The sequence below is a fragment of the Macaca fascicularis genome, chromosome 18 (assembly GCF_037993035.2).
Source record: "Macaca fascicularis isolate 582-1 chromosome 18, T2T-MFA8v1.1".
Lineage (NCBI taxonomy): Eukaryota > Metazoa > Chordata > Mammalia > Primates > Cercopithecidae > Macaca > Macaca fascicularis.
Genome location: NC_088392.1, coordinates 11,942,428 through 11,962,184, shown reverse-complemented (window position 1 = coordinate 11,962,184; position 19,757 = coordinate 11,942,428). Strand labels below are relative to the sequence as shown.

Here is a 19,757-nt window from a genome sequence, read left to right as displayed (position 1 = left end):
CTAATTTACTATTTTTTCTCATTTTCCTTTGCTGACCTCAGGTTCTGGGCCTACTTATTTCCTTAAAAAATTGCTTCCCATGTCTAGGAAGGTTCTTTACACAGCCTTGACTTAATTCTAGACCCCTATGTCCAACTGCTTATTTGATGCTTATATTTAGATTCCTAATATGACATTCTGAATCAAATTAAAATGAGTAATTCAAAGCACTTTTCACTCTCCATATTTTCAACCTCTTCCTTCTCCAATATTCCTCAAGTTCATAAAACACCACCATCTACTCAATTGTTCAAACCAAAACATCTAAGAGTCACTCTTGATTCATTCCTATTCTTCCAGATCAGCAAGCTCTGACAATTCTATCTTCTAAACACAACAATCCTTTCACTTCTTCCCAACTCTCTCACTAACCATCAAGCCCAAATTTCTCAGATTACTGCAAAAGTTCAATTGGTATCTGTGGACCTACTCTTATACCTATCTAATGCACTCTGCACTTAGCACAGAGTAATGTCCTTAAACAAGAACATCGGTCCATGTTCTTCACAAACTTCAACCTCATCACATGCACTGCCATGACTTACAAAGCCTACACTGCTCTCTACCTACTTCCCATCGCACTGTATGCACTACAGTCACATTGGCCTACTGTTTTGTTCCGTATCATGTCAAGTGTGTTCTCATCTTGGACATCTGTTATCTGTTCCTTGTTTCTGGAGTATTGTATCCACAGATCTTTGCACGGCTCCTTCCTATCATGTAAAAGTCTCATTTCAAGTATGTTCTTGAGACAAACATTTCTTGACCAATCAACCTACAGCACCCATCCCACTCCTATTTGCCCCAACTACTACACTGTTTTAAAATTTTTTATTATTATTATTATTATTATTACTATTTGAGATGGAGTCTCACTCTGTCACCCAGGCTGGAGTGCAGCGGCGCGATCTCGGTTCAACGCAATCTCTGCCTCGCGGGTTCAAGCAATTCTCCTGCCTCAGACTCCTGAGTAGCTGGGATTATAGGCCTGCGCCACCACGCCTGGCTAATTTTTGTATTTTTAGTACAGATGGGGCTTCACCATGTTGGCCAAGCTGGTCTCGTACTCCTGACCTTGTGATCTGCCCACCTCGGCCTCTCAAAGTGCTGGGATTACAAGCGTTAAGCCACCAGGCCCGGCCTTAATTATTATTATTATTTTTTTGAGATGGAGTCTCACTTTGTCACCCAGACTGGAGTATAGTGGTTTAATCTTGTCTCACTGCAACCTCCACCTCCCAGGTTCAAGTGATTCTCCTGCCTCAGCCTCCCAAGCAACTAGGACCAAAGACGCATGCCACCATGACCGGCTAATTTTTGTATTTTCGGTAGAGACAGGATTTTATCATGTTGGTCAGGCTGGTCTCGAGCTCCTGACCTCAGCTGACCCACCCGTCTAGGCCTCCCAAAGTGCTGGGATTACAGGCATGAGGCACTGCACCTGGCCTTTAATTTTTTTTCATGGCACTTATGATATCCTGTTTATCGACTAGTTTACTGAGGACCACTATCTCAGTTTGAGGACCCAAAAATCACTGTATTTGCCACACACACACACACACACACACACACACACAAAATAATCCACCACTTGTAAGCCAATTTAGGAGTTTGAGGTATCACTTGTCATCACTACTTTTATTTTAAAAAGAAAGAAGCACTAATGTAAATCCCTAAATGCTATGAATCTGATGGTATTTGTTTATTAATAAAAAGAAATCTAATACCAGTAGTAAAGAATCAGCATGTTTACTCTTTCCACACACATCACAGTAAATAAATCTGATATTAAAATCAATAATCAAGAAATGATAAATCAATTTTATCTATTAAATCAAGTAATAATTTAATAAATAAAATTGTGTCATTAAAATCAAATTTTAAATATTACCTCAGGAACCACTTCTTCTGAGGCAGAAAAGAAGTACGTATATACAATCAATTCTGAAGCAGCATCTATGTATTTCTCCTGTGAAGATACAAACAGAGAAACAGTCATTGAAAAATGTTAAAGGTCAAAATTCATTCCTCATTAAACAATGAGAGTTACCTTATGTAGTAAGGGTCACCACTGTAATTTGCTACCTCATATCCTTTTAGGTGAACAGAAGAAATATAAGCAAATAAAATTGTTTCTAAGGCAAAGCCAACGTAATTAAGAGCTTTTATCTTTCTTCAAATAAAGTTCATTGAATATAACATAAGTTCAATTTGTAGGTATTCATTTAATTATAAATTAGACAAACAAAATGATGGTGATGATTATAGGATGATATGTGTGTATACACATACAAAGTCTGCAGCCTCAAAGACTCAGATTTTGAAAAAGCAGCGTAAGACTTAACCAGGTTAATAACAGAAAAAAATACTAAGGCAGGCAACATCTACTCACTTTTTACACACTTCTATTTCATATAGACAAACATGACAGAGGGTATACAAGGAAGTGTTTTTATTATAAGAAATACTTAGACTGGCCGGGCGCGGTGGCTCAAGCCTGTAATCCCAGCACTTTGGGAGGCCGAGATGGGCGGATCACAAGGTCAGGAGATCGAGACCATCCTGGCTAACATGGTGAAACCCCGTCTCTACTAAAAATACAAAAAACTAGCCGGGCGAGGTGGCGGGCGCCTGTAGTCCCAGCTACTCGGGAGGCTGAGGCAGGAGAATGGCGTAAACCCGGGAAGCGGAGCTTGCAGTGAGCTGAGATCCAGCCACTGCACTCCAGCCTGGGCGACAGAGCGAGACTCCGTCTCAAAAAAAAAAAAAAAAAAAGAAATACTTAGACTGAATGAAAATATTTCTAGTAAGAGCAGAATAAGTTCTGAGTTTCTAGTGAAGTCTTGATTACACAGTAAATTAAATTACAATACATCTGTTTTTGAGGAATTAAAAAAAGTCTTACTTTCAAAGGTGATTCTCCACCTATATAAACAAAAAATACACGGTGTCTCTTCTGCATATGTTCAAACATTTGTTGACTTGGAAGTGGCCGAATTAGAGCCCTGTTGCACAACAAAACAAAAACAAATTTGAATTATAAACTAAAGTACATAATTTACTCCTATTTATACTATAACTAACCATGTCTCAAGTTATTTTTAGTAATATATCAATTGCATTTTAAGTATATCACAAAATCCACATGAATCTAATAAAACTGTGGTCCATGACTACTATTGCACATACATATAAAAGGTTAACATAGTACCCACAATTTAATCTATGTTTCAAAATAAGTGTCAAAACATCCCTTCAGAGAGTACCATCATTACCAGTATTTTGATAGGCAAAAAGAAAACTATTGTCCATTTAGAATCCTCAGCCTAAAACAAAACAAATCCCAAGATAATTATTTTTTTCTCCCTTTTAAAAGGTCATTCACAAAAAACACTGTGAAATACCATCCCAGGAATATATAGTACTTTATTAAGAATATTTATATCTTACTCTTCAATTTAAATGGTGTACACTTTTTAAGTACCCTACGGAGGTTAAAATCCAAAAGTATAAAAAGCATATCATTAATCATTTTCAGAAAAAATAAAATGGAAAATGACAGTCATTACATAAGAACCTCATGAAAACAAAAAATGTTATTATACAAGCATTTTTCAAAGCAAATAGACTGAGAAATGAATTACATCATAGGTTATTATGAAGTACTTCAATTATAAAATATCATTAAACTAAGAAGAGGTAGTCATCTTTTACATATGGTGTATATATTATAATATATAATTTTCACTCTACCACATTTATAAAAAGAGCAGAACACAGGCCAATATATTTTCAAAATCCTTATAATGCATTGCATCATCACCCTACCCTAGCCTCTATTTTAATACTTAGTAATTAACTTGCAAGTGACGCAACTCCAGAACTGACTCCTGAAATTTCATCTACAATAGAGTAATCTCCAATTACATCAGGAGAATGAATCCCTTCTTAAGCCTCAACCCAAAAATCCTGGGAGGATTCAGTACCTCCCACTGGTACTCCCCTCATACAACACAAAGTTATTTCAAAATTTATTTATTCACAAAGGAAATAAAATGAAACATAGTCAATGAGAAAAATACAGTGAAAATTACATCAGTAAGCACCACAAATTTAATATGTAAAGATCACTCCTAATCCTGTGAATTTTCTCAAATAATTTGAGACAGTATTGTACCACCACAAATCCATTCCATTTTAATTTAAATTAAAGCTATTTAAAACTATCAGTATAATATATCCTGTTAAACTCATAAATGCCTATACTTTAAAGCCAATAAAGATTAACACAGCTTGACGACCATTCTCCTCAAGAACTTTCACATGATCATGTTAAATAATTCTAAGCACCGACTTTCTTTATATCCCATCAAAACGTAGATTTAAATAAATCAGTGACAAATTCAAACCAACAAGAAATGCTTACAAAGGAATTTGTTTCCTTATCAGTAAAACTTTAGGGATCAGTAACTTGAATAATCTTTGGGTTTTAACTATGTCTTTGGGTTTAAACTATGCTAAGTATAAAATGCACGAATACCTCACAGCTGGCAGAAAGCAGTATGTGATAAATAATGAAAAATATTTTAGTTGTATCTAAAATACATTTTTGAGTATCAAAGAGTATGGATGAAAGCCCAAGTCTGTTCAGAACAATAATATCCCAAGGCTTTGTTGAAAACTCTGAACCAGGCAGTCCAATAAAAAATTATCATAAAATAAAAATCAAGATTCACAGAGTTGCTACACGTAGTCAAAATCTGGAAAATGTATTAAAAAAATCACTGGGGAAAATTCTTCTACAGACAAAATGAATTTAAATGTGAGGTTAACAAGTATATAATACAAACCATGGTCTCTGTTTCTTTAAAGCATTTCTTTGGATATGCTGTATAATCCTATCTTCTCTCATAAGTAAATAATCAAATAAATTTTACCTAGGTATGTCCTTAAAATATGTTTGTTCAATACAGTCTATTAAAATATATTTAATTTTCAAATATTAATAACATACAGTAAAGGCCTTTCCTAATAACTTACCCAGATACCCTGTGAGCAAACTCAATAATATCATCTTTTGTTCGTGGTCCTCTATAATTATATGCCAAGTCCCCTTTTAATCTTAAAAAAAAAAAAAAAAAAAGATTAAAACTCGGATTGTTTTAACTGTTTTAATATTTAATGTTAATCATTATCCACTGTTTCATAAAATTATATTATATAAAATAGCAAATGCAGAGAAGTTTTAGAAGTAGCTCTCATGTAAAATATGGTAGGCATTAGGGTGGTCAGAGGACCAGTAACACAAAACAAAAGAAAGAGGCTGCATTCTATTAAAATTACATGAAAATATTTTATGCTGCATTTGATAATTGCATTGTATCTATGCCTTCTGAAAAATAATCGACACACTCATGGTCAAGAGCTTGGAAAATTAAAGCACTATAATTCTCACTATGTTCCCTCTCAAAAGGTAAATGAAAGGACAGGGAAATAAGACTATTTTGGAAGAGGCAAAATAAATGTTAATACAACATCACAGTTATTTGATGCTCCAACATTACAGAGTAAAACGATGCATAAAAACAGCTCTTCTAGAAACGTATGTAATTCTTCAAAAGCCAACCAATGAATTAATCTGTGTGCCTAATTAACTAAAATTTTAAAAAGGAAAAACTGGGAAGCACAATAGAATACTTACAATTAAACAGAAGGAAAAGACAGGATCATTTACTTAACACAAAAAGTAAAAGAGGGTAAGCAAACATTTTTAAAAAGTGGGGGAAGAAGAAAGGTCAACACAAAACCCAAGATATAAACTGAAATTATTTACATTTAAAAATTTGAGTTGTTTAAATATTTTTTAAACTTACTTTATTATAAAAATAACTTTCAGAACAATTCCACAGCTCCCCCCATTATCAAAATAAGATTAATGAAAATATGAGAAAATGCAATGAAGTCATGATTACAAAACAAGTCCTTTAGAATTACCACATTTCTTTCAACTTGTACACTTTATTAGACTTGATCAACTCCTACAGATTAGAATTAATATCATCAACTTTGACTCTCTGTATTTCTTTTATCTCACAATCCACGCTTCAACTCCTCAAGGGTAAAAGACCTTTCATAATTTATGACTGTATACCTTGTCCCGCACAGTGCGTGTCACACAGCAAGCAAAACATGTGAATTAGCCGTAAACAACATGATGACTTAAATATGAAGAAAAGCATAAAGAAGCAGTCCCTCTCCTTTAATTACATACTTCACTTATAAAGAATGGCCAAACCCCAATCTTCAGTCCTCCAAGGAATCTACTAAGTAGAGTGAACTAATAAAAATACACATATAAACATACAACACTCAACTTACAGCTTAATTGTTGGATAACCTCGAACTCCAAACTCTGAAGCAATGCCTTGATAAGAAAAAGAATAAAGCATTCTAAATTTTTTTAAAATATGAGAAACTAGGTAACAAATGAGCCTTTTACTTTAAAAATATAGAAATATTTATACAACCCATATAGATACGTTGTTTTTAAGTCTTAAGAATATAAACTCACACAAAAGAAAAAAACAGGACATTCTCATACCAAACAATTACTTAATAATCCAATCTGTGACCTGCACAAAACACTATGACAAAATAAGAAATGCATGTCAAAAGAATAGTTAAAAATTTATAAAATACTTATTTTAAAAGATATTCTGGTAAAAAAAAAAAAAATACATAAGTACTTCTCATTTGACTTCATGTCCAAGACAAATATTTCTTCTAGGTCTCATTTACTCCTCTCAAAAAAAAAAAAAAAAAAAAAAAAAAGCCTATCTCTTCCTTTAGCGTTTTTTGAGTTTTCAAAGAACTGCAAGGCATTCTAATTTTAAAAACATAACTCGCATTTGCAAAATTAATTACTATAGTCAACACAGGATCACAGGATTGAAAAGCAACTTTGTTTTAGGAGTTTCTGCTTTTGTGATAACCTAGAGTAATTTTAATTATCTCAAAGATTATTCTGAAATCCTCACATGAATTAAAATGAGAATGGATGCTACAATAGCATCTTTTGAGGGGAAAGGAGAAAGTAACAAAAACAAGCGAATATCAAAAAGGAAATAAGATGTTAAAAAGTAGATAAATCATATACCAAACTAATGCAACACTACTTTACAGACAAAACACCACCAGGACAGGAAAGAAAAAATATTTTCAGTTAACACACATTATACCATAAAGATATTTACAAAACTATACCCTAGTATATGAAAAGTACACTGTATTATTCACATAATCTTTCCCTTTGTAATTTTCTTTATTTCCAGGTATTTTGTTATCACACTTGGGTAAGGAACCTACTGCATCTGAATTCCAGTTTAACAATCACTTTAGTAATCTTCACTAGTCTTTGGTTTCTCATCAACTCACCAATTCAATTCAAAAGAATAAGGGCAGTCAATTTGTGACAAAATATCTAAAATTTTTCCTTCGTCAACTCTAGTTTCTCCCTTAAATATATGGAGATAGGCAAATAGAGAGACCTGGACAGTGGCCGACACGTATTTTCCTTAGAGGTAGCATAGACAGCAGAGGTGATAATTAAGAACTCAAGTTCTGAAGATACAGGTCCTGCTTCTGAACAGACATGCAAACTCACAGCAAGCATGTAATTTATTTGTGCCCATCTGTAATCTAGGACTTCATTCTGTCAAGTATGTCTCTAATTGTCTCTAATTGGAGACTGTGGGTATGGAGATTGCCTTCTTCCCAGCAAAAACACAGAAACTACTTTGGAGAGATTATGTGAATAATGAATATTCTTAATGATCCCTTTCCAAATTAAGAAGACAGGGAAACATCCCAAATTAAGAAGACAGGGAAATAAAATCCCTTATTACCTTTAACTAAAACTCATTTAAATCAAAATGTATTTATACACAAATCAAATAAAGAAAATAAAGCATGCAATCAATGAGAAAACACACTGGTCGTGCTTCATAGCCGGATATTGTGGATCTCATAAGCCGCAGAGAGAAAAATCCCAGCTCCACACTTAACCCGATCACATCATTTCCTTGACCTCAGTATTCACGTCGAGACAATGGAGATCTATCACCCAACTCACAGCCCTTGGCTTCTTGACCATGAACATTAACCTTCACTTCTGACCTAATTTGAATTGATAGTAACTTCTATAAAACTTCAGCCTTAGATTTCTCTAAAGGGGAATGGCAGTATAATATTTTTAAAAAGGCTCTGGGAGGCCGAGGCAGGTGGACCACGAGGTCAGGAGATCGAGATCATCCTGGCTAACACGGTGATACCCCATCTCTACTAAAACTACAAAAAATTAGCTGGGCGTAGTGGCAGGCACCTGTAGTCCCAGCTACTCGGGAGGCTGAGGCAGGAGAATGGTGTGAAGTTGGGAGGTGGAGCTTGCAGTGAGCCGAGATCGCACCACTGCACTCCAGCCTGGGTGACACAGCAAGACTCCACCTCAAAAAATAAATAAACAAATAAAATAAAATAAAATAAAGCAAAGCGGGAGTTACAAACACATAATGGCCCTGGTTAGAATTCCAACTTCATTTATCGTCTATGTAACTCTGGATGGTTTTTTATACTTCTCTGATTCCCCTTCTGAGAATACTACTCATCTTGCAGGGCTACAGGTTGGGATTTTAAAATGAAAAAAATAAATGGAACACAATTTGAGTCTGGCACATAGAAGATTCTTAAATGCTAGATCCTTTTCCTTCCTACTCTTGATCCTGACTTCGTTAATTAGCTGCTGGACACAATGCACACATAGTATTAATAAAATTAATGTGCAGAATATTTTATAACTGGCATTAACATTTTTAAATTGCACCTCGAAACAATTTTGTGAGGAGGAAAAAACAGTGGCAATTCAGATCAAGAAAGTAAAACAGGAAGATTCGATAACTTGTTTGAGAGAAAACAATTTTGTGAAGAAGAAAAAAATAGAGCTAATTCAGATTAAGAAACTAAAATAGGAAGATTCGGTAACTTGTTTGAGAGCGAACATTGCGTAGGCAGCAGGGCTGAGATTGAAACGCGGTCTAATTGACTTTAAATTTTTTATTCTTCACTTTTTCATATTAGAGAAAAATAGTTTATATAGAAATCTGAGCTCAATTCCTTCATAAATTGAAGAGTCCATTTGCAACAAGAGTTATACCTTTGAAGTTTTACGATTTTATATGTTCATAAAACAAGATTCAGCATGAAGTCTTCTACTTCATTTCTATTTTCTTCTTGAAATGGTAACAGTCTGCTGCTAGAGGTAAGTATGAATGTGAATCATGGTGAGCTTGGATACTAGGCCTAATTCTGTTTCTAACTTTGGTGTGTGAAATTACTCAGTCATTTCATTTCTAGTTTCCTTGTTATTTGATTTATAAAACGGGAAAGGGTGAAAGGAGTGAGAAGTTACTCAACCTCTAAAGTCCTTTTTAGCTCAAAGATACTACATATTTTAGTATTTACTGAATGTCACTATGTGTCTAACAAGAAAAGGGTATAAAATATGGCAGTGGTTTACCATCAACTGAAGACATTTTGTTTGCCAAAAACAGCGAGTAAGGGGGAAGGAAGAAGTTGGGAGAGAACACAACTGGTATCCAGTGGGTAGAGGTGAGGGATGCTCCTAAGCATCCCGCAATGCACAGGATTCCTCCTCCCATCCAACTCCCAACAAAAACCCCACAGAATTATCTGGCCCAAAATGTCAATAGTGCAAGGCTGATAAACCTTGAGACATAGTCACTGCCTTCCCCTGCACCAAAAACAAACAAACAAACAAACAAAAAAACCCACCATACGATCTAGCCCAAAAATGTCAATAATGCGAGGTTGAGAAGCCCTGAAACAGTCACTGACCAAAAAGAGTTTATAATCTAGGAAGGTAAAATTAATTTTTAACTACAATCTATGAACAAGATGTCAGAATGTTATTGGCCAAATGTCATTTCAAATTTACATACAAAAGAGGGCTAAAATGTGATCTTTATCATAAAATGATGTCACACTTAGTTTGGAGAGTAACAGAATTTCAGTGGTTCATAATAAAGATCAGCATGCCACTATAGGTAATATTATGTCATATTTTAACTTCCAAATGAGAAATACTTTTAGCACTCATTTTGAAGAGGTATGTACAAAAAGAGAAGCTAAAACACCCATCTGGATTTACACTGGACATAATTTTTTATATTATTTGGTTATGGTATTAGTTAACTCTATGCATCAAGACATTTTTGGTATAATTCCAAACACAGAGCAGACTAAGTCATAACAGTTCAAATTACTCTAGTTCAAAAATTCTGTACACACAGATTTGCTGGACTGAGTCTGATGGCACCTGCCTACGGCAAGTGATTTAATACGGCAAGTGATTTAACTACGGCAATGATTTAATACATGATTGAGAAATAAGTTATTATCAAAGACTCTTAGAAACTGTATAACCTTCATCACTTTGAATAGTTTTATCCCACTCCACACTAAAATCCTATAACTATCTACCAAAATAACATTCTACACTTTGCGGTTTTCCAGCCTCAGTGTGCAGTGCAATCATCTGAAGTGCTGTTAAAAATACAGACTCTCGGCTGGGCGCTGCAGCTCATGCCTGTAATCCCAGTACTTTGGGAGGCCGACACAGGCAGATCACCTGAGGAGGAGGGCGGATCACCTGAAGTCAGGAGTATGGGATCAGCCTGGCTAACACGGTGAAACCCCGTTTCTACTAAAAACACAAAAAATTAGCTGAGCGTCGTGGCACATGCCTGTAATCCCAGCTACTCGAGAGGCTGAGGCAGGAGAATCACTTGAATCCGGGAGGCGGAAGTTGCAGTGAGCCGAGATTGTGCCATTGCATTCCAGCTTGGGCAACAAGAGCAACACTCTGTCTCAAAAAAAGAAAGAAAGAAAGAAAGAAAATAAAAAATACAGACTCTCAAGACCCAACTGCAAAGGTTTTCACTTTTCACCAGGAGGACTGGGGTGGGTCTTCAGAGTCTGAACTGACAATAAGTACCCAGGTAATTCTATTGCAGGTCGTCTACAGATTACATGCTGAGGAACAGTGATACCGTGACTGTCTGAAAAGCAACCTATTGGGCTGCAAGAGGTATCTATGAAACAGTCAATCCTTTAGTGTTCTATAGGTGGACCTAGAATAAAAATGGCAGATGACTTGAAAATAATTCCATTTTTTACCTGTTTGATTCCAAGTTCCACTAAAATGTCTGTATTTGAGCTGCCTTGAAATATTTAGGAAAACTTTGAAATTCACAAGGCAAAAATCTGTTTCTAATACGTGAATGGTGGTTTTTGAATACTTAACTTCTTTAATACTACGAAGCTACGTTTCTTCATTACACATAAAACATTCCCTTGGTGCTAATATTTAAGTGGATAACGCTTCCATCACTGACATTTAACTCTAACAATGGTCTAGAAAATAACATTAGACAATTGACTAACGTTCACAAGTTACTGTTTGTCTCTTCCCACAAGAATGTAAGTTCCGTAAGAGCAGAAAATTTTATCTGTTTTGCTCAAGGATGTATCACCAGTACCTGGTATATGCCAGGCATATCCCAACATGGTAAGCACATTAAGTGTCTGCTAAATGAATGAATGCTAACTCTACAACTTTTCTACAAAGGGATTTTTTTTTTTTCCAATAAACTATGTTTGGATAATTCAAGTAGGATTTACAAGCAAGCCCCACTATGCAAGGTCGGGTGCAAGTAGTTGACAGAGGGGGATGGTGGAGGTTTAGCATTCCATATCCAATGAGTAAAACGTTGCAACCTGTATATGAGGTCTTACTACTGCTTTTTAAAAAGAGCATTTAAAACACTTTCTTCTCTAAGTGACTCAGGAAAACAATCTTGGCTATTTTTTTCCCTAATCATAGTGCCACTTAATAAACAGTAGTACACAGGGCACTTAAAACTGAATAATAAACTAATGAATTAGATGCAATGTAGAATTTGACAATGTAAATTGTTAATTATCACATGAACACTTTACCACTAAGATTTGTACTGGTTCATATGCTCTGTTTTTCTCATTGACTATTTTTCTTCATATTCCCATATTCCTTGATATATGACTCTGTGACTCCACTGACCTATTCAAGTGATCACAACAGTTTGCCATTTTTAAGACTTTACTGCTCTTGTTAGTTTATTCATCTTTCTCCCTTTATTATGTTGTAAGCATTTCCAGGACAAGCAGGATTTGTCTGGGTCTTTCTTTAATCTCTAGAGATTAGCACAGTATCTGACAAATAGTTCTTGGTAAACACTGATTGAGTGAACAAATGAATAAATGCATCTATGAAGAAGTATGTGTATGCACATCTAATCAACATATACACATATATATATATATATGGAAACAAGTAATTACTTTCAAGAGCAACAGTAGAAAACGGTAACTTCTTAGACATTGTTAAAAGCTTATTTCAAAGAAATATCAACTCAAACATATTCTCCCTCTGTCTCTAACAATTTCTGCCATTTATCTCTTCTCCTTTCAAAATTTCAACGCTTCATTCGTGTGACTCAATAATTCCAGCACTAATATCTCACCTACACTGTAGGTCCCTATTCACAAACATCAGTTAAAAGACCACAAATTCAAAATCGTTGGTAACTTAGAAACACACACAAAATTAAAACTGGTATTTTGCATATACCCAGTGGTAGCATAGTTCAGTAACTATACTAGGAATCTCACACTATTCTTTTTTCTCATTTTCTTTACAGTACAAAGCCAATCAATCTGTTACTTCTGTGATTTTAGTACGAAGCATGTCTATGAATATTAGTTTCCATCATACTCTACTGTCACCACCCACAACACCAGGCTCCCAGCATCCAACACCAGGATATATACACAAAGCTGACTTAGATGATCTCCCTGTTTCTACATACTCTTTATTTCCCATCCTAAAAGTTGCTGCCAAAAATATTTTTATCAAGTCATTGCCTTCACAAAAATGTGTATTACCTCCTACTGACAAGTGATAAAATACAAAACACCGCCTGACCTGGGAAGCTCTTAACAATCTGGCATTATCCTTTGGTGTCATATATGTGCAGCCATTGTGCTAGGAGATTTTAAATACAAGATATTAATATGATTTCCACAACCTTGAGGATTATCACTCTCCTTCGTAGATACAGAAACTAAAATTAAGAGAGGCTAAGTGCTTCCCAAAGCTACAAAAGTAGGACATGGCAAAGTTGAGATTAAAACATAGCTCTATCTTGCTCCATAGTAAAATGCTGATTTCTCAAAAAGAAATATACATTACATACTTCCACTTTCTTCACTAATGAAAGAGAAACTGCATGTATTGAATACAAAAGATTTTATATCTGCTGGAGCACTCAAACCTCAAAACCACCAATAAAAGCAGCATTATAATTAAGTATTTATCAATATAGAAACCAAAGATTAGGTTTGTTCAGAAACTTTCTCAGTGTTACACAGCAAAAGTAGCAGGAGCAAGGATCTGAATCCAAATCTGCTTTCTGAAAGCTATGCTCTTTCCAAATTCTACAACACCTCACACTTCTCTAAATTTAACTTCTTCTTTTTCCCAAATCCTTTAAAACAGGTATTGGTGTAAAAGGTCAAATAAATACTTCAGGCTTTCTGGGGCATACAGTCTCCGTCACAACTATGGAATTCTGCCATGGGGGCACAAAAACAGCCCTAAACAGATAACAAACGATTGTGCCTATGTTCCAATATAACTCTATTTATAAAAATGGGTAGTAGGAGAAATCTGGCCTACAGATCAAGGTTTGCTCACCTCCACTTCATTCTATTCCCCTATACACACTCATTAACCTCTTTTACACTCTATTATTTGCTCTAGTATTCTTTCTAATGTAAAAACCTTCCTGATCCTCATTGTATTTACCCTAACTCAATTCATCCTTCGAGTTCCTTTACAGCACATCTCAGGCCACTCAGAAAAAAACTGATTCTGAACTCAAGTAGCAATATCAATAATTTAACACTCATCTTTTTATAGCTGCCTCCTGTAAACTATCTAAAGTGGTCTCAAAGGAGAAAAGATGGTTTAAACACCTGTTAAGCATAAGATTAACATATACCACACACTATATGTTCAATGGCTAATTCATTTAACTCATAAGTATACAGTCTTAAATTATTAAGATAATTGAATTTTACATGAACAAAAAAAGTCTTCTTCCCACCCTGAATACTGCTGCATATAACTGTTTTTGCTGTGAGAACAGTAAAATAATAAACTAAGTGAAGGCTTACTAGAATAGGAAGTAGCATCCATCTTTCCAACCTTAACTGGAGAACCAATGCTTTTCATCTCAAGACCAACTTCATTCCAAATCGGTTCCAGCTTTTTACAATGGCCACACCACGGTGCATAAAACTTGTTTTAAAAACCAAAAAACAAAAAAAAAAGATAACCATTAAAATGTGTTACAGCGAATATGAATCTTAATATTTAAATAATCCCTTTGACTAAATGATCTAATAATGTTTTAGACACAAAGTTTAAATATAATTTTTAAAGTAGATACATAATGAAATACCAAAACATACAAACATAAAACTAGATACCTCAAAACCGGTACTATCTTAAGTTCATTTTAATTGACTACTGATACTTATTTAAAACAGATACACAACTCACAATAAGAATGTCTTTACTTCCAAGTAAATGTTCTGTATGAAATGTTTTACATAAAATGAAACCACAAAATAAACATATATACCATACAACATACACACCTAATTGTTAATGATAAATTTCCTATTACAAAACGTTTAACATAGTAGGTGACTTTGCTGACTTCTATCGTAACCACTGGCAAGACAGGGGAGGTCATTAAGATGACGGTTTGGCATAGGGACAAGTCAGGTTGATTAAACTAAAGTCACAGTCTTTTACTCTTCTTTAGAATTACCAGATGGTGGAGGTGATACTCAGGTTCCTCTAGTTAGGTGGTGTTACAAACTAGTTGTTATATTTTCATGAAATAAGATTTTTTAACTTTATACTATGAAAATGTTCAAACATATAGAAAGGGAGAAAGAATTAAACAGTGGACCCTCTGTCAACTCTGTCATTCTTTTTCCATCTCTTTTGCTGTTGTTCTACTTTTTGCTGAGGCATGTTAAATCTCAATTATCATAAGGTTTAAATATATTCCAAACTTTAAAGAAAGGGAGGTGAAAATTTAATTTTGTTCACTGTTAAGATGAAAATATGACTTTGACTAAGTGATACTAATATACTCAATCTCTTGGAAACTATCAAGAAAACAAGAGTGAATTCTGCAATAAAATCATACCCTATATCATTAAGACATAATCCAAAAGTTGACCTCATTGTAAGACAGGGTTCCAGCTTTTCCTCTTAAAACCCTCACCCCCAAAATTTCATCAAAAATAGGTTCCCTTGGGAGGAACCTTAAAACTCTGAGGTTCTTTGTAATGTGAAATTTCAAATATAATAATACTTAAGAAAACAAATTGAGTATATACTTAAGCACTAGCTGTATACCACCATTTTTGGGTAGAGTAGAATAGAAAACAATACTTAAAATGGTAGGGGTAACTAGCATATAAAATTTACATACTTACATCTACAAGCCAAATGTCATCATTTCGATTTTCTTTAAACCTAAAAAACAAGAAAACAAATCTTTGATTGTATGTTTGTGCCCACTTTACAACTGTATAGTATAGGCAGAGATAATACATTGATAAATATAAGGGAAAGAACCAAATTCCTTCAATGAATTTTTACATAAAATTTTTACTCAGTGACTTATCCATTAAACATTTTAAAAATAAAAGCAGAGAACTGATCAACAATAAAGTAATTAGGAGAGGCTCCAACAAAAAGAATTAAAGTAGGACTTTATTGTGCTAGAAACACAAATAGATGCCTAAGCTCCTTGCCCTTCTAGAACAGTTTACACCTGTGCAGAAAAGGTACCAAAGGAAGCCTGAGGCTGCCATGCTTAGAAATAACTGTTTGCAAGATTGGTCCTTGGTTGGCATCTGGGAACTTGGATTTTAGAAGCGTTCTCACCATTTCCTGGTAATGATGGCTCAGAGTTCATAAAATGCTCGTGAAAAATACTGGATTGAGGAATTCCTGTGCTGAGATCCCAGACTACTCTCCTGAGATGTGTAGTCCAGGCCAGAGTACTGTACTTCACCATCAGCTGGTTAAGCCTAACCTTTAACTGTCCCTTAAAATGCTCAACCACCCCTGTGGATTAGAGTTTATAGCACATGAAGAGCCCATTGTATCACCCATAATTGGGCTCACTGATGTGTAGCCTGGGCCAAAAATTCAGGGTCATTATCAGATGCAGTGTTCTTAAGGTAACTGAACAGGAAACAAAGGTGGTCTTGCAGGGCTAGACAGTGTGGCCCGAGTCATTGGAACACATAGGAATGGCTAAGCGAAACCCAGAGAAAGGTCAGCCGCAATCAGTAGCCACAGGAACATTACAGACAGAATGAGAGGCCCACCATGTTCTGTCTGCTGAGAATACGGTGGCCCACTGGCTTTATGAACCTGTCCCTGGACAGTATTGTTAGCCTTGACTGGGGTCTGACAAGCAAGACAGTTTTTTCATGCTGTTATGGTATCTTCTCACAACCGTCACAGTCCACGCGTTCTTGGCCAATCTAGGATCCTGTCTGAATTTCCGTGAGCCATCTCTTGTGGATCCAGGAGGCAACTGGTTGCACATCTGCTTGCTCTGGAACAAGGAACAATTCATTTTCCACATTTAGCTGTTGAACATAGTTTGCTCTTGGTAAAGGTCCTCTTTCTCAGCACAGGGTCCTTTCTGGTGAGCATCCGCATGGGTAACAAAATGGTTATTAGGAGCAGAATCCCTTCCTCCTGCTCATGAAGAGTTGCCCCTGTCAGGACGCCCTGAAGGAGGAAGTCTGTAGTGACACACCCCACAAAGCACTGAGTTTAATAAGATTATCTCCTTGTTAACAGTGGTTCTTCTCAGAATCAAAAACTTTCTGCAAACAATCAGCTAGCATCCTCCACGGCCCAACAGCATGACCAGCGAAGTGCCCCCATGGGACTGTCAGAATTTTTGCTCTTACAGAACCATGCTGTATGACTACCCTCTCACTGCACCCGTCTGGTCATGCTATCAGGTGACCAGGTAGTCAACTAGAACAACAAGCGAAACTGAAACTAACAATCACGGCTTTATTCACTTACTGTGACAGTGCAAGTCAAGAGGTTAAAAAAAAAAAAAAAGTGGCAACAGCTCCTCAGTGTTCCATCTCTCCCCATGAAACCGCACCAGGTGAGTCAGGTGAATGTGACACAGATGGGAGAACTCATCTCATTTCCTAGGAGCACTGAACAAAAGTCTTCTGTCTCTTTATGGGGAGGCGGGTGAGAGAGAAAAGGACTAGTAGTAGAAAAGTGCCTCAGCTGACACCCTCAATAAAGATGTTTTAGCAGAGGTGTTTGGAAAATGCCTCAGGTGAGGCCCCAATAAGGAGGCTGCCAAACAAGAGGCCACTGGGTTGAGAGAGCAGACATGCAAATGAGCGTGGCTGGCCTGGGAGGCCGAATCCTTGACTGCCACTCCCTCCAGGGACTGCAATGCACTGGTTATACACCAACTTTGGTGTAGGGAGGGCACCTTCCCCTATGCCAGAAAAATCCTTGCAATTGTCTATGGTCAAGCCTGAAAGATCACACATGGGATTTTGGTCTGAAGGGAACCTCCTTACTTACAATAAGCAAGGTTGACTAATGCTGTGACACTATGAAGATAAATACAGTAGAGTTACCAAATTCTAGCCCCCATTCAATATAATGAAAGCAAAAAGACACAACAAATACAAGGTAAGATAATGGGGAAAAAAAAGAATATGTAAAAGTTTGCCACTGTTTTTTGATCTCATAACTATTAATAACACTCTTTTGGGCACACCCTCATTTTGTATCTATATACAGCTTACAAGAAGTGGAAAAAAATGAGTAATATATAAAAATTGGTTCTAATCTAAAATACTAGATTCACATGCAAATATTCAGATATATGAGTTGGACAGTTAAAATAATATTTTAAATATATATATGTATACTCACGATTCATCTAAATCTTCTACAAATCCTTTACAGACGACCATATCAAGTAAAACAACTGGAAAAAAAAAAAAGACAAAACGTACACAATAAATGCTGATTATTTGGCTCATACTGTATAAGCTTAGTCATCTTTGAAGTGTTTTTGACCTTTTACAACCTACCAAAAAATTCATCACTGATACATCCCAGGGTGCAAATGATGCAAAAGCAAAAGTAGTTCATCCATTTAATAAATAGTCTGTATGCAACCACATGGTGACCGGCCAAGTTCTAGGTAAGCCAATAAAGCTAATATACACAGTTCCTTTTTCCTCATTTTCACTCTCATCTTACTTCTCCTTTTTACCATTCCATCTTTTTGGAATATAGATAGACAGCATTCTTCTATACTTCTTTTGCTTTAATAGCAATTATCTCTTCAGTAAAAACTCCAAATGTCATTCAAAATATTTACCCCCAAATAGAAAGAAAGTCGAGCTGTAACTCTAATACTTATTACACGGCCGTGTCTGACACAGAGTGGATTCTAAAAGGTTAAGTGAGCGGACCCCAGTGAGAATGAGGGCACTCCGTGCTGAGGGGAGGCAGCTGAGAACCGCTGACACACACTCAGGTCCTTTTCACACCGCACAATCCCGGCGGCCTGACCCTGATCTGTCCTCGACCACCCTCTCTGAGCACTGGTGGTAAAAACCCTTAAACATAACAAGACTCGGAACCTAAAGTCAAGACAAGATCTGGTCGTTAAGGTGGGACGGCGGCATCCTTCTTGCCCATCAAAGGAGTAAGCTTTACTGAAACTTCCTGCCACAATGAGAAAAACACAAACACAAGGCAGCGCGCCCTTCCCACGTCCAGCACTGGTCCCGCACAGCAGCGGCGGAAGGACCCTCAGGTGTCCGCTCCTTCACGGCCAGGCAGGGCGGTGGGGCGGGGACCGCAGGACGCTGCCGGGGACCGGGTGGGCATCTCCGCGGGCCCCGCAGGCCTCGCCCCAGACCCGAGCCCAATCCCGGCCCCACGGCGGGGCCAGGTTCCGACCGCTGCGCGCCCATTACCTGTGGCGCAGAGCCGCAGAGCGGCCCAACTCCTCCACGCTGCCATGCCAGCCAGGGAGAGCTGCAGAAGCTGACTCTGTGCAAAAGAGGGATAAAGACACTGGGGTTCGCTGCCTGCCCGCCCGGAAAGGGAAGCAGACCCCACCCGGAGCGGAAGAGAAGCACCGCGCTCAATACGGGGGCGGGACTAGCCGGCCTCGTTAACCTCCCAGCACCCGGCTGGTCTCTAATTCTGGCTATGAGGGGGAGTACGGCGCCTGCGCGAGGAGGGTAGCGCCTGCGCAGTCGTGTTCTTAAGAATGCTTTGCGCCCCCGGCGCCCCGCCCAGCCCAGGAGCGTGGGAACCCTGCTTAAGGGCTTTACTAGGGACAACGGTGGTTGTTCACTGGGGCGAGTTTCTGGGAAGGTGAGTACCGGTGAAAGTTACGCTGAGGGTGAGGTAGGCTCCGACGACGCAGTTGCAG

General features: G+C 37.0%; 1 protein-coding gene across 3 annotated transcripts in view; it reads right to left on the bottom strand.

Moving 5' to 3' along the window:
- Positions 1-19,425, bottom strand: part of TMX3 (thioredoxin related transmembrane protein 3) — a 39,652-nt gene extending 20,227 nt beyond the window's left edge. For 2 of the 3 annotated variants that reach the window (XM_005586491.5, XM_074022346.1), the window contains exons 1-8: positions 19,294-19,425; positions 18,236-18,290; positions 15,730-15,769; positions 14,389-14,512; positions 6,418-6,463; positions 5,080-5,160; positions 2,945-3,044; positions 1,931-2,008 (exon numbers count right to left, since the gene is read on the bottom strand). In XM_005586491.5, the coding sequence (XP_005586548.3) occupies positions 1,931-2,008; positions 2,945-3,044; positions 5,080-5,160; positions 6,418-6,463; positions 14,389-14,512; positions 15,730-15,769; positions 18,236-18,290; positions 19,294-19,339 (570 nt within the window). In that variant the 5' untranslated portion in view covers positions 19,340-19,425. The remainder of the gene's footprint in view (positions 1-1,930; positions 2,009-2,944; positions 3,045-5,079; positions 5,161-6,417; positions 6,464-14,388; positions 14,513-15,729; positions 15,770-18,235; positions 18,291-19,293) is intronic. The other variant, XM_065533650.2, reaches the window with a different exon arrangement.
- Positions 19,426-19,757: the final 332 nt, after the last annotated feature.